This window comes from Carcharodon carcharias, chromosome 2 (genome assembly GCF_017639515.1).
Source record: "Carcharodon carcharias isolate sCarCar2 chromosome 2, sCarCar2.pri, whole genome shotgun sequence".
NCBI classification, from domain to species: domain Eukaryota; kingdom Metazoa; phylum Chordata; class Chondrichthyes; order Lamniformes; family Lamnidae; genus Carcharodon; species Carcharodon carcharias.
In genome coordinates this window covers 211,861,411-211,885,547 of record NC_054468.1, presented here as the reverse complement: position 1 = coordinate 211,885,547, position 24,137 = coordinate 211,861,411, and the positions used below count along the sequence as shown (strand labels likewise).

The window sequence follows — 24,137 nt, the reverse complement described above, 5'->3', positions numbered from 1 at the left end:
TTCCAGAGGGAGCTGCTCCTCCCTCTGCGCAGCCAAGCACCTCTGTCACTCTCTTCTCTGTCACTCTCTTCTTCGGTCTCTGTAAGCCACGAGGTATACATTTAGGTCAATAGACTTTTGAATGTTTCACCACATGTTACAGTGACAGGGTCATAAAATTCCGGCCACACAAAAGAATGTCAGCCTCTGATATAGTGAATATAATTTTTTTAACACAAATTTTCAACAACAACAAAGTGTATTCTTTAAAAAAGTGTCAACATCTGTAAAGTGAAAGGATAGGTTCATACTTAGGGTGTAAACTGGTTGTGGGCGTTTAAGAGTACTGATAATAGCTGTACCAGTGAAACATCATACTGTCCTTCTGTAAAGAATGGACTGTGTGAGTTCCAAACATCTAGCACATTTGCCTAAACCCTCAGCATTAATTGTGTAATTCCACTCATTATATCAGAATTCCAGCTTTTTGCAGATTTTTTTTCCCTTTTTAGCCCTCTTAAAATGATGGATCGCTTTGCAAATATTTGTTCATCAACTCATCCCCTGCCGCATGGATTTATTTAGAAAATAATTACATCTTTCACATGTTCCATCGCTTGATTATTTTAATCACTTACAATATTATTTGCACCCAACACCATACATCATTCCAGATATCAGCTACTGTAAGAATAAACTGCATGGAAACGAACATGTCAGGATAAAAGGCCACATTTAAAAGGCAATCAGTATTTTAATTGCTTGTATCACTGAACAGATGGGATTCAACCAGGTCTCTCTACAAGTAATGACAAAGCACTGTGGGGCATGACATCACAGCTTACAGTAAGTGTGCTCATGTCCAGCTGTTGCCAACTTTAGGGGACGGAAGACTAGCTGTAGTGGCAGTTCCATTGAGTGTCAACTGCAGACTATTCAAGGGCACCTTGTCTAACATTGGGCTCATGATATGTAGCTGATACTTCAGTGGGAATTCTCAAGCAGAGCTACAGTTTTCAATGCAGTTTTACTAGCACTGGAACAAGACTTTTAAGGCTTCTTATGGAAGTGTTTTACAGCACTTGAGTGGGTGGCTGCCCTTCATCAGCATTACCGCTGGTGGCTGCAGATTGATCTTGTAAGATTATTACAACACACATTCATCTTCCTTGTCATCTAGGCAGAAGATCAGGTCAGCTCTGACGTGTGACCTGCCACTAATTCCTCAGTGGAGTGTACCGCAAACCACAAACAAAAAACACCTAACCCTTACATTATTTTTTGCATTGCATTTTACAAGATGATAGATCAATTGTGTTTTGGGCACCAAGTGTATGAGGATAGGGCGGGAAAGTGGAGTGAGTGTAAATGTTCAGCTCTGATTTTATTGACTCCCAGAGCAAATTTGATGGGCCTACTCCCAATCTTATTATGTTCTGATGATATTTAGAGAAAGGTAACATGACATGAATTATGTTTTGAGAGTTTGACAAATTTCAAAATAAATATTCAGCATAATTGGAATTCAATACCGAAATTCTTTTCGAGAAAGGCGACTTAAATACTCGACATAAGCAGAAGATTCCTGAGTGTATTATTGTTATTTGTTTAGCAAGGTGACAGCTCTGCCATCAGGCACAAGTGTGAACTATATAGCTAGCGCAATGGTATCACCTAAACTGGCTCCCAGTCTGGGCTCACCTCGATTTTAAAATTATTCACCCTTGTTTTCAAATCTCACCCTTATCTCTCTCTGTAACCTAATACACTCCTCTGAGATCTCTGCACTCCGCCGACACTGGCCTCTTGCAAATTTCTAATTTTCATCACTCCACTATTGGCACCCATGCCTTCAGCTGCTGAGGCCCCAAGTGCTGCAGCTCCTTCTCTAAACCTCTCCAATTCTCTACCCGTCTCTTCTCTTTAGGATGCCCCTCAAAATCTACCTGCTTAATTTGTCCGAATGACCCATTCTCTGGTTCAACACATAGGCAAGAGCGGCCAAAAATTTAACAGAGAGTATAATATGGGAAAACTTTGTCCACTGTGGAAGGAAGAATAGAAAAGCAGAATATTTGTTAAATGGGGAGAGAATGCAGAATGCCACGGTACAGAGTACTGAGTGTGCTCGTAAGTGTGTCTCAAAAGTTAACAAGCAGGTACAGCAAGTAATTTGGAATGTAAATGGAATGTTGTCCTTTATTGCAAGGAGGAAGGAGTCTAAAAGTAGGGAAGTCTTGCTACAGCCATACAGGGCATTGGTGAGGCTGCGCATAGAGTATTTTGTAACGTTTTTGGTTTCCTTACTTAAGGAGGGGTATACTTGCACTGGAAGCAATTCACTAGGCTGATTCCTGGGATGAAGGAATTGTCTTATGAGTAAAAGCTGAGCACATTGGACCTATATTCACTGGGGTTTAGAAGAATGATAGTTGATCTTATTGAAGTGTGTAAGATTCTGAGGGGGCTTGACAGGATAGATGTTGAGAGGATGTTTCCCCTTGTGAGGGAATCTACAACGAGGTGGCGTATAGTTTCAAACTAAGGGGTCTCCCATTTAAGACCCCTTAAAGGTGAGGAGGGACTTCCTCTCTCAGGGGGTCATTAATCTTTGGAATTCTCTTCCCCAGCAAGCAGTGGAAACTGGCTCATTGAATAAAATCAAGGCTGAGTGAGATTTTTGATCTACAAAGGGGTCAGTGGTTATGGGGGCAGACAAAGGGGAGTTGAGGCCACTGTCAGATTAGCCATGATCTTATTGAATGGTAAAGCAGGTTCGAAGGGCTGAATAGCCAACTTCTGCTCCTAATTTTTCTTATGAATGTTATAATCCCAGCTGACTTTACCACTGGACAAGCCTGATCCCAGAGTGGAACCCAGCTTGATAGATCTTAGCTTTTAATTTTTTTTGTTTAGATACGTGGAGAGTGGTTGCTGAACAAAGTCACCAGAGTCAGCCAGTGAGCTTTTAACAAAAGAATAAAACATTTATTAAACAAGAAAAGATGAACTATATTACAATACCCCTTCACCCACAACTATACCTTTACAGATATATACAGATTTATAAGGATAACACAAGTTCCCAAAGCCATCTTATACTCTAATGTCCACAGTAAGTACACAGTCCATGTAAACAACTTGGTGACCTGTGGTCAGACACATCACACTCCAAAACCAAGTGACAGGTGCCTCCTCAACCAGACGATTTGGATCTCTCATCAACTCCCCCCAGACGCTTGTCACACCATGAGCCAACCAGTCTCACTGAATTCCATCTTTCACATGAGGGTTTCCAATCTCCACTCTCCAAGAACTCACCTTGGAATCTTCTCCTAAAACAACACTTTCTCTTAGACACCTTCTGCAAGGGCTCACCTCCAGGGTTTCAAACTCTCCTCCCAATGTTTCTCTCCCCTGGGGTTACCACATGCATTCAGGCTTTCCTCCATGTGCTCTCTCTCTCACTGACTCAGCTGTCAATAGCACACTACTGCTTCACATTGCCATAACAAAGAGTCACAGACCTTCAGTTGTCTCTCTGGACCTTCTGACTTTTCCCAAGCCATTATCTCTTTAAGCTTGAAGCTTGAAGCCTTTCTCTGCTCCTCACTCTTAACTTCACTTAACAGGACCTTTTCCAGGTTCCTGTCCTTCCTTTGACTAGAAGGTCTTCTTGGAACTTTCTCCTATTCCACTCCCCTGGATTTGGGGACTTTCTTCTTTAGCTTGGGATTTGCTATCTGTCCCTTTTTGCTCTCGTCTACCTCTGGCAGCTACTTTCAACCAACCTTAGCTTGGAACTGGCTATCTGCTAGGCTGCTTCTGCTGTCTTCAAATTGAAACTCAAAACCGCTGTTTCTTTAATTTTTCTGTATATGTGTGTGTGTGGGGGGGTCCTGCCTCCCTGGACCCCTGTTGCTAGGCAACAGCACAATTTTTTTCCACTCTTGTTTGCTTAACTTCTCTTTAGGAGTTGTAAAACTAATTGGAAATGTAAGCACATTTTAAAGTGAAACTAAAATTCAACTTGACTTTTTCTGAACACACAAATACAGAAATACAAATCAAACTTAAACTTTAAAGCTAAAACTCACTCCTAACACCCACAAATACAAATATAACTTACTTAAACTGTCTCTATTTCCTAATGAGTAGCAATTGCTTTTAAGAATTGCTCCTGTGAAGCAGTCCGGGGCAGTTTGCAACATTAGGGGTCCTATATAAACATGAGTTGTTGTTGTAATGGTGTTATTGTTGTTGCCTTGCACTTCATCAAACTTGATGTTCAATTTGGAGCCTATGAATTGGAAGTTTTATCCCTCAACTGTGAGAGAGAAAAAGATATATTTTTTCAAATAAATGCATTTGTTCAGAATGGAGTTTTTGGTAGGAGTAATTATGAGCTTCAGGTTTACATATGATTGAATACACAACTGTACAGTTATACACTGTAATCTACATAATTACAGTCCTGTCATTTACAAACCAATATCAACATTCAAAGCTGATTCTTGCTGGAGTCTTTCCACTTCCCTTTTTTGATAAAAATCATTTAATCACAGGGATTTCATAGCATTCCCATACAAGCACCATCAAAACGTTCCAAAACCTGTGCTCATCAACCTGTGCCCATCCATTATGCTAAACATACACTATATATTGAAATCGATTTGGAGGGGATGCAAACATAAATGTCAGACGATTAGACATTACAATTTATAATTAAATAAATTAGTGTGGGGTAAAGAAAACTCTTAAGACCACAGTCAAATGAGCTGTGCTTTCCCATGTGCTCAGCCGTCTAGCACCCTTTAACTATTGAATCCTATTGTGTATCTTGTCAACAACATGTTTAAGAGTGTTCTTGAAGGCTGAATCGACATGATCATTATATTCTGTGGGGAGCTACCATAATAGGAGATTGTTACATGTTCCATGATATGGACTTCAAACACTACTGCAAGCATTAGCTGGCAGGCTGCCTGCAGGGCAATGGGAATGTGCAAACTGTGAAAAGAAATCTAATGTGTCATGAGCTGGTAAGAGCCCAATTTAGTTGATGTGCATAAGCTTTAAATGTATCCATACTGTTCAGTTATTGTTATGTGATAACTATTAGATAAGTATTGTACTTAGTTTCCTCAGTTCTCTCAGTATTATCACATATTTTACATAGGATTCTAAATGGATATTAAGATAATTACGTAACCTACTCGGAGTAGTGCAGTGCAACAATGAACTGGAACTCCAACCTACCCCTCTACCACAGGGTAGCAGGATGAAGATACAATCCACAATTCCCCAAAGAGTGAGCTCCCACCCACTGCTCCATCACACTGCCCAGAATTTTCATAGAATCATAGAATGGTTACAGTACAGAAGGAGGCCATTCAGCTCGCCATGTCCATGCCAGCTCTCTTCAGGAGCAATCCCATTCCCCCACCTTTTCCCATAGCCCTCCAAATTCTTTCTCTTCAGGTGCTTATCCGATTCTGTTTGGAAAATCACAATTGAATCTGCCTCCACCACACTCTCAGGTAGTGCATTCTAAATCAGAACTACTCGCTGCATAAGAAAACTTTGACTCATAATGCCTTTGGTTCTTTCACCAATCACTTAAATGGCCCTGGTTCTCAATCCTTCTCCCTTTGGGAGCAGTTTTTCTATGTCTACTCTGCCTAGATTGCTCATGATTTTGAACACTTTGAAGAATTCTTCTCTCCAACTTCTCTTCTCTAAGGAGCACAACCCCAGCTTCTCTAATCTATCCATGTTACTAAAGTCCCCCATCCCTGGAACCATTCTCATAAATCTTTTCTTCACCCTGCCTAAAACTTTCACTTCCTTTCTGAAGTGAGGTTCCCAGAACTGGAGACAACACACCTGTTGAGGCTGAACCAGTGTTAATAAAGACTCCTTGCTTTTGTACCCTATGCCTCCATTTATAAAACCCATTGAGCCTTTTTAGCCACTTACTCAAGTTGCCCTGCCAGCCTCAACAATTTGTGTCATATAACCCCAGGTCTCTCTAGTCCTGCACTCCTTTTAGAATTGTACCCTTTATTTTATATTGCCTCTCATTGCTCTTCCTGCCAGCATGCATCACTTCACAAATCTCTGCATTAAATTTCATTTACAATGTGCCTGCCCATTCCATCATCCTGTCAATGTCAAGCCTATCACTACCCTCTTCATAATTAACAATACTTCCAAGTTTTGTGTCATTTGCAAATTTTGACATAGTGTCCTGTACACCCAAATGTAGGTCATTAATATATATCAATAAAAGGTTTTAGTACATACCTTCCTCCAACCAAGTAACAACTGTTCACCACCAATCTCTGTCCCCTTTTTTTTCCATGAGCTTCAACTTTGCTGGAAAACCTACTATGTAGTGCTTTATCAAAGATCTTTTCAAAGTCTATGTATACCACATTAACCATGTTACCCTCATCAACCCTCTCTGTTATCTCATCGAAAAACTCGATCAAGTTAGTTAAATGCAATTTGCCTTTAACAAATCCACACTGGCGTTGCTTAATTAATCCAAGTAACTGTTAATTTTATCCCGGATTAGCATTTCTAAAAGCTTTCCCGCTATCAAGGTCAAACTGACTGGCCTTGGTTTATCCTTAAGTTCTTTTTTGAACAAAGGCATAACATTTTTGATTCTCTAGTCCTCCGTTTCTAAATAGTAGACATTACTGTTTCTAAGGAAATTTGAAAGATTACTGATGGTGCCCCCTGCAATTTTTTCCATTACTTCTACCATCAGCTCCTGATACATCCCAGTAGGTCCTGATGACCAATCAATTTTAAGTACAGCCAGCCTTGCTTATGCCAGGGACAACATGTTACATGAAACACAATTGACAGCAATTTTCTGGGAGCTGCTCCTGCTTTGTCACCATAATGTTGCTGAAAGTATAGCGCAAAACACCATTAAATTGTAGCAACCTTATGGTGGGGGTGCTGGAGCTGTTCTAAGGAAATTCCTGGCTGATTTTCCTGTTAAAGTGTTGGTGTTTGGCTGCCAAGTTTAATAACTAGTTAGTAAACACCAGAAGACTACAAAACTTACTTGCTATTGTATAAATACTGGTTTCATAATAAAAAGAATGCCAACATTCTCACTTCTACTAACATTACGCAGATTTATGTTGATTCTCTGGGGTACAAGCCACTACCTGCACTACCCATGCTGCATTTTTCAAAGGTATCAATGAAGATACCCATTTGGGCCAAGTAGAAAGTGGCCCATGGTAATACCTGCCTCAAGGGAAATCTGTGTAGTGTTGCTAAGCGCTTTCTCCCTATATTTCTCTATATTGTACTTTGCTTTGGTGGTGTAGCTCAAAAATGTGAATGTGACACTTGAATTGTGATGGAGAGTTGTACCAAACAAGTGTAAATGGCAATGTGGAGCAGACATTTTACCGCAGGTATTCAAGGGTCAGGTCTTTCTGTTTATTTTTAGCCTAATCCTGTTTACTCTTTGTGTAGAACCAATCTTTATTTTGCTCTCTTTTTCTTTCTGTTTTGCAGAACATGCCAGAAAGTCACAATGATCCCTGACTACAACAACACAGCTTCCCCTTTGTTCTTCAATTCCAGCTTCTCCTGGAACAATGACTCACAAAGTAGAGTGGCTCTTGGTGACAGGGCAGTACAGCAAAGTGCCAATGGCTTGTTCAGACCAGCCGCAGTTTCTCCCACAACCTCTCTGGAATCGAATGGATCTGTTTTAAGTAATGGTACAGCTGACCCTCTTGGAGGTCACACCGTTTGGCAAGTTGTGTTGATCGCCTTCTTTACAGGAATACTCTCCTTGGTGACAATCATTGGAAACATTCTGGTTATAGTTGCATTCAAGGTGAACAAACAATTGAAAACAGTAAATAATTACTTTCTTCTAAGTCTCGCCTTTGCAGATGTGATAATTGGAGTGATTTCAATGAACCTGTACACAACATACATCATAATGGACAGATGGGCTTTAGGTAATGTAGCTTGTGACCTCTGGCTTGCTATTGACTATGTTGCCAGCAATGCCTCTGTCATGAATCTTCTTGTTATAAGTTTTGATAGATATTTATCAATTACACGACCACTTACCTACAGAGCTAAACGAACTCCCAAAAGAGCTGGAATAATGATTGGCCTGGCTTGGATAGTCTCCTTTATACTCTGGGCCCCTGCCATTTTGTTCTGGCAATATTTTGTTGGCGAAAGAACTGTGCCACACGGTGAATGTTCCATACAGTTTTTATCTGAACCCATAATTACTTTTGGTACCGCTATTGCTGCATTTTACTTGCCTGTCACCATCATGACAATCCTGTACTGGAGAATCTACAAGGAAACTCAGAAACGCACCAAAGAACTGGCAGCTCTCCAGGCCTCCACCACCGACATGGAAACCATACACTTTGTTCATCAAACAGGCAGCTCCAGAAGTTGCAGCAGCAATGAACTGCAGCGGGCAGGGATGAAAGCAAAAAGGAGTCTCAGAACGTGCCGTTTTTGGCCAAACTCAAAAACGTGGAAGACCAAGACTGAGGGTGAACAAGAGGCAAGCAGCAGCGATAGCTGGAATAACAATGATGGTGGTGGCTCTTTAGATCACTCAGCTTCATCTGATGAGGATGATGTGGTATCAGAAACAAGAGCAATTTATTCTATTGTGTTAAACCTACCTGGGCTTAAGACGGCTGCTGGCCTCTCTAGATCCATGAACACAGATAACATGGACCTTTGCAGTGATGAACTTGCCACAGCAGATGCTAATGCAAAGGAAAGGAAGTTCAGGTCACAGGAATTTAAGGGCTCAGATGAGCAAGGCAATAGCTTCCACCAGCATTTTGGCAAACTTCCTGTTCAGTCAATGCCATCAATCCATCCTTCAAAGACTTCTGGAGGAATTGCGTCGTTAGCAAAATCATCCACATCTATGTCTCTCAGAGAAGCCACAGTTGCTAAAGCATTTGCTTCGAAAACGAGAACTCAGATTACAAAGCGTAAAAGAATGTCACTTGTAAAAGAAAAGAAGGCTGCACAGACGCTCAGTGCAATTTTGCTTGCCTTTATTATCACATGGACACCTTATAACATAATGGTATTGGTAAACACATTTTGTGACAAATGCATTCGTGATGCACTGTGGCATCTAGGCTATTGGCTGTGCTATGTCAATAGCACTGTGAACCCCATGTGCTATGCACTTTGCAACAAAACCTTCAGAAACACTTTTAAAATGTTACTGCTTTGTCACTGGGAAAAGAGAAAAAGGCGTAGGCAACAGTATCAATCGAGTCAAACTGTTATTTTCCATAAAAGGATTCCATGCGAGGCTTCCTGAAGCTATATTCACCAGATCGTGATTGTTTTTTGGTACCAATTAACAGCTTTGGTCAAGAGCATACAGGCTATCAGTGTTGTGAGCACATGGCTGAAGTATACGCTGCTTTGTATTTTGTGTCGGATGGTGTTTACATGATGTAGACAGCAGTACAAGTATTTAAACTAGTGTTGGTGTATTTAAATTGTATAATTTTTTCTTTCTGTTCATATGAAGTTCATGTATGCTTTTGCTTAATATTTATTTAACATGAATATAACACTTAAGTCCTTAATGCTATTATCTCATTACGGCAACTACAGATACTGGATTTTACGACTCAAACCTCGAGAGTATTGCCATAAACAGTCGCTTAGTATTACAGAACTTGAATATTGCTGAAAAGAGAGAGATGCTTCTGAAGCTTTTCATCTTGCACTCATCAGAACAAATACAAGAATGCCAAATTTCAAATGATCACAATTTATACTAGGTCAGAAAAGGGTGCTTATTGGTTGGCAAGTCAACTCTGATTGGCTGAAGTATTGCCCTGGAGAAAACAACGGGCAATTATAGGCTCCCCAAGCTCCCAGGTAATTCAAAAAAGGTGCAAGGCTTGAACATATTCCTTTTGTTTGCAGAGAACGGGTCCCTACATATGAATGTACATTGCTTCTAACAAGCATAAATGAGCCATGTTACAATCCCAACTGATTATCTTAAATTGGTTGTTATTGTAGCTATTAGTGAACTCAGGATTGTTCAGCAAGTGCTGCCTAAATTGTTGTGATCATTTGAAATTGGGAATTCTTGCATTTGTCCTGATGGGTGCAAGACAAAAATTCTGGGAAACTTGTCTCTCTTTTCAGCCGTATTCAAGAGTTGTCATACCTCAATTTTCATCAATGTTCCTCCCACTATCCCTCACCTCCCACAAAATTATCTTTTCACCCTCCTTAAAACTCCTCATTACCACACACCCTCCTTCAGTTTAAAAAATAAAAGGGCTTGGATTGAACTGTCTATTTGGCTTTGTGATCAGCTCCAATATGATGCAGTTCAGTAGGACAGAACTGGTTCTACTAAAAAAAAACTTCCATTCCCCCGAATCCCCACAAAATTGAATTGGGATTTGAACTTTCCATTAAGAAGTCCACTACTCTCTTTCACCAACTGCTAGACTACTGTTTGTTTGATGTAGCAAAGCTGGGTTCTAAATACTACTGTGGAAAAATTTTGACATCAACCACCTTGAACTTTATGCAGTATCTGTATTCTCTGGCATAATTCTTTTTAAAAGGACAGTCGAAGACCAAGAATTGTGAAGAGCGATTTTATATGATGTATATCTATTTCATTTCACTTTGTGTATTCCAATGAAAAGAAAGTATTCTGGGTTTAAATTATTGTCACTGCAAAAAAAAAACCAAATGAACCGTGTACTCTTAGATGCGCAGTATATGTTTAACTCCTTTTTTGACTAACAGCCATCAATGTTATGTGGTCTTGGATTTAAGTTTGGATCCATCATAAAAGCTCCAAGTTTAAGAAGACTTGAAAAAAATATATAGAATGGACTTTTTAGTGTTCCTACTTAGTGCCAGGCCCAAAGGATAGTATTGTAAAAATGATGACTTACAACATAGTTCAATGTCAATATGAAAGAACACTCCACTGTACTTTAACCATCTTTTTGTATGATGTTGTAAAATTTAGTACATGAGACTGGTAGTTCAATTCAGTTCTATAACTTGACGTGTCCATTTCGATATTGAATGTATTGTTCTATCAATTGGTTTTATAGCGGCAATAAAGTCATGCAAAATTTTATAAAAATCTTTGCACTATTATTGTACATTAGTGGTGGTAAGATAGGAATTTTCCTGAATTAGTCAGTTGTACAGGTAACATTAGAAGAATAATGTCCACTTCTCTATAAGACTAGAAAAAGGAATATCGGCAATGGCTTGCTTAACATGAAATCCCATGTTAATTTTTCAAAAACTTCACACCATGTGGACAACCCTGGCAAAGCCACGTTTATTCAGAATATAGCAACAAGGGTTGGCCACTTAGCCGCTCAAGTCTGTTCCGCAATTCAATGAGATCAAGGCCAATCTGCGATTGCCCCAAATCCCTTGATACCTTTGGTTAACAAAAACCTATCAATCTCTGATTGAAAATTAACAATTTATCTTGCATCATTTGCTGTTTGCAGAAGAGAGTTCCAAATTTTTACCACCCTTTGTTTGTAGAAATGTTTCCTAATTTCTTTCCTGACAGAAACAAAAACAGAAAATGCTGGAAATATTCAGCAGGCCTGGCAGCATCTAGGGAGAGAGAAACAGAGTTAATAGATGGAGGTTTGTTGAGGCATCGGGGGTATCGGCTGATAGCTGGAAAGCCAGCCAGCCATGGCATACAAGGCTAAGGGCCTAGTGCTGGAAAACGGGGTTAGAATAGTTAGGTACTTGTTTGACTGGCGCAGACTCGATGGGCCAAAGGGCCTTTTTCTGTGCTGTAGTTCTCAATGACTCTATGACTTTAAACATTTGCTGCCTCTTTTTGGGAAGGCATGCCAAATCGCCCGCCAATCAAGCAGTGGCAAGGACAGTGGCAGGCCTTTCCCTGGAAACAAGACCCCAGGGGCAGAAGTCTTGCCTACCAAGAGCTGCTGCCCAATCAGAGTTCAGCAGCTTTTGTGCTCAGCATCACCACAGGGGAGACCACAGCTGCTGCTAGAAGGACAGGTACCAGAATCCCAGGATTGCAGAGTGACCCAGGCCACAAGTAAGTAATGTTGGGGTCGGGAGGTGGGGCAGGTTCGCACGTTCGCACAGTGGAGGTTGCAGGGAGGTGGGTGCATGGGGGGATGGCAGCAAGGGCAGGGGGCTGGCTCTCAGAGGCACACACCCCCACCCTCCCGATGTCCAGTCCCTCAGTCAGATACTGAGTGCCTTGATTGAGCAACCTCTCCCCCCGCCCCTCCACCCCAGCACCCCCAATCAACTGGAGTCAACAAGCTGGCTGCAGAGTTTTACCTGTCATGCACACCGCATGGCAACAGGCCCACTTGCAGCTGGGTTAATACTAGCATTGGCGGGATGAGGCTACTTAAGGGCCTCAATTGGCAGCAGGGCGGAAGGTCAACCAAGGGCCTTCCTGCCCAACTTAATTCTGGTGGAGGAGGGAAAGCAGAAGGATGCTTGTATGCCACCATTCTGCCTAATTACATGCCCAAGCTCACCACCAAGGAGAGCACAGGATTCCAGCCAACATTTCAGAGATAGTTAAACAGAGCCGGTTAGAGATTCAGGTACATACCTACCCTCAACAGTCAAACATCAGTACATTTGCATGTTGATAAGTGTAAATTGCAGGACATTTCCCCAAAACAACATGGTTTTTATTTGCTTCCTAATATGAATCCATATTTTGAATATCCAGCTAAGAAGCTTTTAGATAATGGATCCTGGCATCAAACTGCCCTTATAGTAGAAATTAATCTGATCTTTCTGTTCATCAAGGATTAGTCCATGACATGGATGGAGACAAATTCATATTTATGAGATTTCAACCAGCTTCCTGAATATTTAATCTTATTTTATAGTCTGGAAAACAGTGTGAAGTGTACCAGAAATAGAACAGACCTGATTCCTGTTTGAACTGAGTTTGTCCTCTACTAATGAACCATATGTTGGAATAATCTTCGGAAGAACTCAAGCAGCTGAGGTGGTCAGGCAGGGCAGATGTACTGAGTAGAGCAGTATCTTCTTCCTTGGTCTTTACCAAGAAGGATGCTACCCAACCCATGGCAAAAGAGGAAGTAATGCAGGAACTAGAAGAGTTTAAAATTGATAAGGAGGAAATATTGGAAAACCTGTCTGTACTTAAAGTTGATAAGGCACCAGGACCAGATGAGGTGTATGGAAGGATACTGAGAGAAATGAGAGTGGATATTGTAGAGGCACTGGCCATTTTTTTAGACTCGGGTGCTGCCAGAGTACTGGAGAAATGCAATCATTACAGCCTTGTTCAAAAAAGAGGTAAAGATAAGCCCAGTAGCTACAGGTCAATCAGTTTAATTTCAATGGGAGGGTGACTTCTGGAAACAATAATTTGGGACAAAATTTATAATCACAGGGACAATGCATGTTCATTAAGGAAAGCCAGCATAGATATCTTAAAGGAAAATCATGTTTAACTAACTTGCTGGAGTTTTTTGAAGAGGTAACAGAAAGGGCAATGCTGTTGATGTGGTGTATGTGGACTTCCAAATGGCATTTGATATGATGTTGCACAACAGACTTGTGAGCAATGTTAAAGCTCATGGAACAAAAGGGACAATAGCAACAATAATATGAAATTGGCTGAATGACAGGAAACAGAGAGTAATGGTTAATGGATATTTTTCAGGCTGGAGGAAAGTTTGTAGTGGAATTCGCCAGGGGTCAGAGTTGGAACCCTTGCTTTTCCTGATATACAGTAATGACCTAGGCCTTAGTGTACAGGGCACAACTTCAAAATTTGCAGCTGATACAAAACTTGAAAGAATTGTGAACTGTGAGGATAGTGTGACTGTGAGGGCATAGACAAGTTAGTGGAATGGGTGGACAGGTGGCAGATGAAATTCAATGCAGAGAAATGTAAAGTGGTAGGAAGATCATGGAGAGACAATATCAACTAAAGAGTACAACTCTAAAGGTGATGCAGGAGCACAGGCACCTCGGTGTATATGTGCATAAGTCATTGAAGGTGGCAGGATAGGTTGAGAGCATGGTTAATAAAGCATACAGTATCCAAGGTTTTATTCAGGGAGTACCAAAGCAAGGAGGTCAAGTTGAAATTGTATACGCCTCTAGTCAGGCCTCAGCTGGAGTATTTCGGCCAGTTCTGTACACCACACTTTGGGAAGGATGTGAAGGCATTGGAAAGAGTGCAGAAAAAAATCACAAGAATGATTCCAGGGATGAGGAACTTCAGTTATGAAGATAGATTGGAGAAGTTGGGACTGTTTTCCTTGGAGAAGAGAAGGCTGAGAGGAGATTTGATAGAGATATTCAAAATCATGAGGGGCCTGGACATGAGTCCCACTCGTGAAAGGTTCAAGAACAAGACGACACAGATTGAAAATAATTGCCAAAAGGAGCAAAAATGCAAAAGTGATACAAGAAAAAATATTTTCACACAGCAAGTGGTTAAGGTCTGGAATGCACTGCCTGAGAGTGTGTTGAAGGCACGTTCAATCGAACCATTCAAAAGGGTTTTCTGAAAAGAGGAATGTGCGGGGTTATGGGAGGATGACGCTAAGTGAATTGTTCATTCGGAGAGCCAGTGCAGACATGATGGGCCAAAGGACCTCCTTTTGCACTGTAACAATTCTGAAATTCTGTGAATCTGAGCTCTGAAAGTTTTTCATCTACACTAATGTGTGATTTTAACACTGTCCGCTATTACAATTGACCAGCTGATGGCCTGCGTGAATCCCATTGCATTTCATCTTATCCTGTTCTTCAGAGCAGGTAGTTCACCTGAAGCTAGCAGGGTCTTTATCTAAATGTTCAGGTTGGCATCCAATGGCGTCTTTGGTCGTTGTGTCTTTCCTGTCATGTGAAGGCAGCGAGAAGAAGATCTGAAACCGGTAGAGGCCATTTAATGTACTTTCACTATGGGACCAGGTTCAGGAGTGCTCCTCCAGGCCCCGCAAGGGATTATAGGATTCCTGTGTGCCAGGCTCGCACCTTCCCTCTGAAATGTATGGAACCAAGAATGATCCCCCAGTTTGATGGTTATGGTAGAACAGGGGATAGTGCAAATACTTGAGAGGTTGGCATGTGTTCATGCTAGCCTGAGCCATTTAAAGTCAGCCTATGCTTCTTAAAGAGGAGGTGCATTCTGGCTGAAGCAGGTGCTGGAATTCATTGAAGAAGGGATTTTGACTCTAGAAAGATGCAGGAAATGGCACAACATGGTAGAGATTGGGCACCATCTCCACCATCGGGATGAGGAAATGCAGGCATGTCTTTCCACTGCCTCTTCGGGGATACTACCTGCAGTTATACACCATCAATCAAGCTGTGTCGGAGGGTGCGATGCATTGTTGAATAGATGGCTGTGTGCGAGAATGAAGTGAAATTATGAATGGGGGGTCTGAGATGTCATTGATTAAGATTGTTGATAGTTGAATTCTAGGGATGTAATGCATTGAACAGCGTGAGTCTAATGGTGAAGATAGTGGAATGTGGCATTTTAAGATACATTCATTGACCTTGACTGTTAATATGAGGTCACTGAACTTCTTTTGGTACTGCAGCCAGATGCTTGGAGCTAAATTCCTGGCATTGACATCCACAGATATCTGCTCCTACTGCCTTCCTAGATCTGTCCCCCACACCCTTGTGGATAAAGGACCTCTCTCCTCCTCTCTTCCCCTTGCACCAAGGCCTTCCATTCTGCCTCAGAGATACTTGGAGCCCACTCTTTACCATGTTGTGCCATTTCCTGCATCTTTCCAGAGTCAAAATCCCTTCTTCAATGAATTCCAGCATTGCTTCAGCCAGAATGCACCTCCTCTTTAAGAAGCATAGGCTGGCTTTAAATGGTTCAGACTAGCATGAACACATGCCAACCTCTCAAGTATTTGCACTATCCTCCGCTCTACCATTACCATCAAACTGGGGGATCATTCTTGGTTCCATGAAAAGTGCATAGATAATGGAGAACCATTGGATGTCAGGAGTAGCACCATGCATATCCAAAACTGGGGAGCCAAGCTGGTGAAGCTGCAGCACAGGACTACTTGCATGCCAAAGTGAAAGCAGCATGCAATAGACAGAGCTAAGCAATCTCACAACCAATGGATCGAATCCAAGCTCTGCAGTCCTGCCACATCTTGCTGTGAATGATGGTGGGCAATTAAACAATTCACTGGAGGAGGAGGCTCCACAAATATCCCCATCCTCAATGATGGGGGGGCCTAGCACATCAGCATTAAAGACAAGGCTGAAGCATTTGCAACAATCTTCAGCCAGAAGTGCCGAGTGGATGATCCAACTCGGCCTGCTCCTAAGGTCCCCAGCATCACAGATGCCAGCCTTCAGCCAATTCAATTCATTCCATGTGATACCAAGAAACGGCTGAAGGCACCGGATACTGCAAAGGTTTTAGGCCCTGGCAATATTCCAGTAACAGAACTGGATGTGCCCTTAGCCAAGCTGTTCCAGGAGAGCTACAACATTGGCATCTTTCCAACAATGTGGAAAATTGCCGAGGTATGTCCTGTCCACAAAACGCGGGACAAATCCAATTTGTCCCATCAGTCTACTCTCGATCATGAGTAAAATGATGGAAGGAGTTGTTGACAGTGCTATCAAGCAGCACTGTTCACTGACGCTCAGTTTGGGTTCTGCCAGGGCCACTTGACACCTGCCTTAAACAAAACATGGACAAAATAACTGAACTCATAAGGTGAGGTTGGAGCATCAAGGAGCCCTAGCAAAACTGGAGTCAATGGGAATCAGGGGGAAAAATCTCGCTGGTTGGAGTTGTACCTAGCACAACGGAAGATGGTTGTGGTTGTTGGAGGTCAATCATCTCAGCTCCAGGACATCACTGCAGGAGTTCCTCAGGGTAGTGTCCTTGGCCCAACCATCTTCAGCTGCTTCATCAATGACCTTCCTTCCATCATAAGGTCAGAAGTGGGGATGTTTGCTGATGATTGCACAATGTTCAGCACCATTCACAACTCCTCAGATACTGAAGCAGTCCATGTCCAAATTCAGCAGGACCTGGACAATATCCAGGATTGGTCTGATAAGTGGCAAGTAACATTTGTGCCATGCAAGTGCCAGGCAATGACCATTTCCAACAAGAGAGAATCCAACCATCTGCCCTTGACATTCAATGGCATTACCATCACTGGTAACTATCAACTATCAACATCCTGGGGATTACCATTGACCGGAAATTGAACTAGACCAGCCATTTAAATACTATGGCTACAAGAGCAGGTCAGATGTGAGAATTCTGCAAAGAGTAATTCAGCCCCTGACTCCCCAAAGTCTGTCCACCATCTGCAAGGCACAAGTCAAGAGTGTGATGGAATAGTCCCCACCTGCCTGGATGAGTGTAGCTCCCACAACATTCAAGAAGTTCAACATCCTCCGGGACAATTGATTGGCACCCCATCCACAAACATTCACTCCCTCCACCACCGACACACAGTAACAGCAGTGTGTACCAACTACGAGATGCACTGCAGGAATTCACCAAGGCTCCTTCGACAGTACTTGCAAACCCGTGACCTCTACCACCTTGAAGGACAAGGGCAGCAGATGCATGGGAGCACCACCACCTGCAAGTTCCCCTCCAAGCCACACACCCTCCTGACTTGGAACTATATTGCCACTCTTTCACTGTCTCTGGGTCAAAATCCCGGAACTCCCTCCCTAACAGCACTGTGAGTGTACCTACTCCTCATGGACTGTTACTGTTCAAGAAAGTGGATCACCACCAGTTTCTCAAGAGAAAATGCTGGCCTAGCCAATGATATCCCATGGAAAAGTAATGAAAAAAATATCCATGTTGACTCTACCCAATCATAACATTATTGTCCAAGTGTGGGGTTATCACATCATTTATAATAGATTCTAATATTTTCCCTACTACAGACAACAAACTAACAGGTCTGCACTTCTCCTTTTTCTCTCTTCTTCCCTTCTTAAATAGTGAGTTACATTTGCTACTTCCAGTCTACAGGAACCTTTCCAGAATCTATTGAATTTGGAAAGATACCCACCAATGCATCTACTATCTCTCTAGCCACCTCCTTGAATACTCTGGCCCAGGAGATTTATCAACCTTCAATCAAACTAATTTCTCAAGTACTACATCTTTATTAATACTAATTTCTTTCCATTCCTCAGTTTCACAAACCCCTTGGTTCTCTTGTATTTCTGGGAGATTTTCTGTATCTTCCTCCGTGAAGACTGACACAAAGTAATTGCTTCATTTCTCCACCATTTCCCTATTCTCCGTTGTAAATTCTCCTCAGCAACATGTTTTGTGCCGCTTGTGCTTTGCTATCATTACAATGAGCAGGTGACACCAAGTTTGCATATTCCCTGCATCGCAACAAATGTTGCATGGGTGAATTGAACATCGTGATCCCTGTACCTGCTTTCAATTTTTCCCTGAAGATCCAGAGTGGGAAAAATTGGGAAAGACTGAAACTGTTTCATTGTGTGCACCTTGACTTTCATTGGCTTCAATGCACATCACAGGGTTATTACAGTCAAGTTTCTTCATGTTATTTCTCTGTTACTATTCCAATGCCCATTATAACTACCACTGAAATGGAATTATTCCATAACTCACAGTATCAGAGTAGCATTACAGTGCAGAATGAGGCCATTCAGCCCATCAAGTCTGCGCTGACTCTCTAAAGAGCTTTCCACCTAGTTCCTCTCCCCTACCTTATCCTCTTGACCTTGCACATTCTCTCTTTTCAGGTAGCTATCTAATTGCTTTTTGAATATTTCGATCGAACCTGCCTCTACCACCCTTTAGGAAGTTTGTTCCAGGCTCTAACCACCCTCAAAATCATTAACTTCCCTTCGAAACAGTAGTGGAAGTTTGCTTGATTATCTCACCCACTAGACAGCCTTTCATTTGCATAAAAGTTTAGCATTTTCATTGTACATACATAGATACAGCAATTTATATTTATACACAAAATGTCCCAAGCCACTTTTCGATGCATAAACATATTCTAAACAATGCTAAAAATGTTAGGATGGTATCTATGTGACGTTGACAAATAATTAAATGTCGAAGTATAACATAAATAAGAAGGGAGGAGAGGTAGTAAATCAATGGGATTTAAGGATAGAGGTCAAGAATGTGCGATTGGTGCAGCAAAAGGCTTAGTGACAAAAACTAAAATGGAAGATACCATCAATACGAAGGACACCAGAGTTGGGTGAGTAAATAGCATGGCTGACATTCAGGATGGGAGGAATTCGCAAATTACAATCTGCATGTGTGAAGATGTCTAGCATGAATAATCAACAGCAGGGACTAGTGAAAGAAATAGGCCAGGAAAGAGTTCACCAGAAGCAAAGACTTCCTCCTAGCTTTACTGAGGATACAGATGTGGTATAGTGATCCAACCATGAAAAAAAAACTACTGGAAATCATGGAGTTTCATGTGGCTGGAAGAGCAAAAGGCTCAGCAATCAAAATTGGCACAGAAAAATATAGCAACTCAAGGGCTGGAAGTATGAAATAGTTCATTTCCAGCCTGCATGGTGTCATTTTGCATGGTGTCAGCATTCTGCATTCTACAGTGTGGTCAGCTTGAGGTCCACTCTAGCCAGACCCTCACAGCAAAGGTCTATCTTTGCACATGTGGGAGCTTTGATGGAAGCTCAAATGGCTGCCATGCAAGCTTTGGCTTCGCCTTCAGTTGATAGATTGACAGATCAAATGGATTGGGACTTTGAAGGAATTGACAGTGGTCCTATGGGAACACAGATAGCAGGGGCATTTGAGATCTTAGGGGGTGGTTCCCATTGCCTTTTGTGAGTTGCCTCGGGGCAAGGTAAGAGTCCCATGCTCAGGGTTGCAAGCCTTGGCCAATGGGGGAAACCAGCAAATTTTCATTGGTGATAAGTAGAAAGCTAGAATCCTGAGGGACAATGGCTGCCTGCAGGTGGAGGACCCTTCAGGGAGAGGACTTGTATTTCCTTTGAGCACACGAGGAGGGCAACAGGAAACCAGCTCATATGTTCTTTTCTCTAGTCATATTGTTCCTTGCTTACTGAAGTTGAAAATGGCAGCCTCTTAAGAGCAATTGAAGAAGAAAGCACAGGATTGCTAGCCATGGAGAAATGAGCCAAGGGCCTGCCCTTAGCTAGATACCTACTGTATGGGATCTGGGTATTTTATCCTCTCTAGGGATGTTAGCATGTCTGCTCATTTGCCATGCCCTCAACCAATACCTGCCACGGTGCCAGCAGGTCAGCTGGGCTAAATTACCCTGGCAGCAGCCAAGATGCAGCAGGCTGCAGGGCCTTGATGTGGCCCAACTCAATCTATAGCTTCCTCATCTCCCTAGTAAGAAGATAACATTTGTAGCTGTCTTTACAGCTCTAAATGCAAGGTTCTGAGCTTGATAAGGAAACTTTCTTGGCAACCCATAAGATAAAATTACAAATGCATCTCATGGACCATTTACTTCCTGCTCAGTGCCTCTCTCAGAATCCAATCATGCTCAGCTTTAATGGTGGGGTTACCAATGTGCACAGTTCCCTGGCTGCCTCTCTCCTGCCTGAAAACATTGTTGTGAAAATAGCAGCAGTCATGACCGCATTGTGAACATAGCACAAATTACCTGACCAGCATATTTATCAGCCGCAAGCACTGTTTGTCCCTGGTGGGCTGGATTAAAATCTTGTTTGTGTGGCTTCACTTTACAAAAACCTTTGACAAGATGCCACACAACAAGACTGAGCCCTGTGAGATTAGTGGGCAGATTTTCAGGTTTAATAGGAATTGGTTTCATTTTTATAGTCAAAAGGTAACTATGAATGATAATGGTTCTGCATGGCAACCAGTTGCTAGTGGAGTCCTTCAGGGATCAGCATTAAAGCAATTGCTCTTCATTGTCCTTATCAATAGTCTGGATGAAGACATCAAGGAAACCATCTGCAACTTTGCAGGTGATAAAAAGACAGGTGTGCATGTTAGGACCTTAGATAAGAAAAATAGATTACAGACATCTAGATAACACAGGAACATTTGCAAGCTTCTGAAAGGTGGCATCCCAAAGTGTGTGTATACCAAGCAGAGTTGCACGTTCAAAGCTACTGAGCAAGAGAAAGACCTAAGGACATGAATTTCTGAAGGTCCCCAACCGTATCATAATGCTGAGACAAAAACAAATAGATCGCCAGGATATGTTGCCAGGATGATTACATGTGTAGCTGGCCTGAGTTAGGTCTCATTTAGAATTGTGTGTGCAGATTTGGTGCCCTCACATGGTGAGTAAAGTGAAGCCATTGGAAAAGTTTCAGAGGAAAACCAACAAATATTTATTTAGTTTAAAGGCCTTTAAATACCACAATAAGTTTATAACATTGGGGCTTTTTACCCTATAGGCTTTAAGAAGATTTGACTGAGGTCTTTCACAGAGAGCCATGGATCTATGGAACAAGGCGTTGGCATATGGAGTGAGTGCCGATTGACAGCAAACATTCAAAGGGAGCTTAACGAGTGCCTGAGTGTGGCTAACATAACTAGATAAAGGTAGATGGGTGCTGGGGCTTGTGTTTCCCAGTTAACATAGTCTCTTGAGACTTGTTTGATTACCTTTGGGACTCGGAAAGGAATTTCTGAGGGTTTTCTCTGGTGTTTTTGCCTGTTACATGGCTGGTACATGGGATGGGGGACTTGGAGTTCACAATGTGCAGAAGTCTTGATAGCCTCGATGGGGCAACAGTTTTTCCTTCTGCTCTTTGTTTTCATATACTCACATTTAACTTTTCCATGGCATTTACTGTCTTATGAAAATTTTAAGATCAAATTTCTAGACTCTAAAGTTCAAGTTTCTCCAAACCTTCTTATCTCAGATATTTGACACTCGGGATCAGCTTCATGAACCTGCTATGTGCTACTTTCAGTGCTTTGTTCCTTGGTGATCGGACCTGGACACAGTACTTAAAGTGTCGTCTGAATAAAGCACTGTACAAGTTGATGATGACATTCTTTGACTTATTTTATCCCGTTTTTGCTGTGCAGTTTAACATTCATTTGGTGCCACTGTTTGGTCCTTTGCATTAGTAGGACATGTTATGTTGAGTCTAATTGCAATGTTTTCCACAGCTATCTTATCATCGTTCTATCTAATGTGTGTTGCCTTCTAATGGAATATTCTCCATTTTCCTGAATGAGTGTGGCTCCAAAACACTCAAGAAGCTTAACATCATCCAGGGCAAAGCTGCAGCAACTCAGCAAGCCTCCTTCAACCGTACCTTCCAAACCAGCAACCTCTACCATCTAGAAGGACGTGGGAACACCACAACCTGCAAGTTCCCATCCGAGTCACACACCATCCTGACTTGGAACTTCATCGCTGTTCCTTCACCATCGTTGGGTCAAAACCTGGAACTCTGTTCCTAACAGCACTGTGGATGTACCCATACCAGGTGGACTGCAGCGGTTCAAGCTAGTAGCTCACCACAGCCTCCTCAAGAGCAATTAGGGATGAGCAATAAATTCTGGTTTAGCCAATGATGCCCAGACCCCACAAACAAAAAGAAAGAAAAGAAATCCGAATCACTGATGTAAATTAGAAACAGCTGAGTTCCCAACATTATGTGTCGAGACACCTCCTCATAACTGTCTCCTACTCCAAAACTTCCGTTTGTGGTCTCTTGTTCAACACTATTATTTAAAGGTCATTTAGAAATTTATTGGAGTACTTTTATGGGATGGAGCTCCACTCATGTCCCTCCTAAAAGAAAACGGCAGGACATAAGAAATGAGTACAATCTTGGCAGAGGTTTGTTATGTCCCATTTTCTGCTCCCCAAGCTGTAGATCTGTTGGGTTTCTCTCTGAGTTACAGTTGCACCTTGAATGTTGGAGCCACACTTCACCAATGGGGTGCTGCTATATTTCAGATGAGAGGTTGAACTGAAGCCCAAAGGCTCAAAGGCCCCACCGATCAGTGGGCAGGAAAACTGCAGAAGGTGGAACCCCTCTCCATTCACTCCACCTGTCTTTCTCCAAGGAAGAGCAAAGAGCTTTCTTTCATTCATTGGTGGGATGTGGTCATTGTTGGCAAACCCAGCATTTATTGCCCATTCCTAGTCACTCTTGAGAAGGTGGCGGTGAGCCTTCATTCTGAGCCCCTGCAACCCATGTGGCGAAGTTGTTGTTGGGTAGGGAATTCAAGGATTTTGACCCAGTGATCCTGAAGGAACGGCGATATATGTGCAAATCTGAATCTTGTGTGAGTTTGAAGGGAGTCTGGAAGTCTGGAATGATGGCAGCTATTTGAGCTTCTATGAAAGCTACAAAGGCTGGTAGCATTAACTCCTCCGTTGAGGGCAAAGCAGCACTGTCATTGGCCACATCCTGCAAGTTACACTATAGATTGGTGGTGCTTTATATAATGACACCACACAAGATAGAAGGAGGCTCTTCCATACTTTCAGCTATGGTGCCAATGGCAGGCCTTCCAGTACGTTGTGTGAGTCAAGCAGTTTTTTCTTCATAGCTGGGCCGCTGAAGTCCTCCAGAGCTAGGAGAGGGACTCATATTCTGGAGATCCATCTCCTAATGTGTCCCTGTCTTCACTATCTGCTCCTGCTCACCGGTACTGGTTGATCAGCATGTGTAGAGACCACTGAAATTCACTGTGTAACATGTCCAGAGTGCCAATCTCTATGCTGGTGCTTGGGAGGGATGGAGCATGTAATAGTGCATGTAATTGGGACTCTCCCTTGATGGGACTCTTCACAAGGAGGAACAAGGCTTATTCTTCAAGACCTGCTGCTGAGAAGGTCATAGAGGAAAAATAAAAGTGGGTAAAGTGAGTTATGACTGACTGATTGGACATTAACAGATGGCAGACATCAAAGTTTCACTTTGAGTAAACTTGTTTTTCTGAGGTAAACAAAGGGTTGCAAATAATAGCCACAAACTTTGGTCACATAAGCCCCCAGAATCGCAATATCCAACTCGGTCAGCTCTTGAGGATTTATGAATCTCAATAGCTCACTGTTCCTGCTCAGGGAGGATCAACTTACTGGGTG

The 24,137-nt window shown here is 42.2% G+C and overlaps 1 protein-coding gene across 2 annotated transcripts in view; it reads left to right on the top strand.

Annotated features, from left to right (window-relative positions):
• Positions 1–11,118, top strand: part of LOC121289166 (muscarinic acetylcholine receptor M3-like) — a 77,100-nt gene extending 65,982 nt beyond the window's left edge. Inside the window, exon 2 of one of the 2 annotated variants that reach the window (XM_041208318.1) lies at positions 7,528–11,118. In XM_041208318.1, the coding sequence (XP_041064252.1) occupies positions 7,528–9,340 (1,813 nt within the window). In that variant the 3' untranslated portion in view covers positions 9,341–11,118. The remainder of the gene's footprint in view (positions 1–7,527) is intronic. The other variant, XM_041208329.1, reaches the window with a different exon arrangement.
• Positions 11,119–24,137: the final 13,019 nt, after the last annotated feature.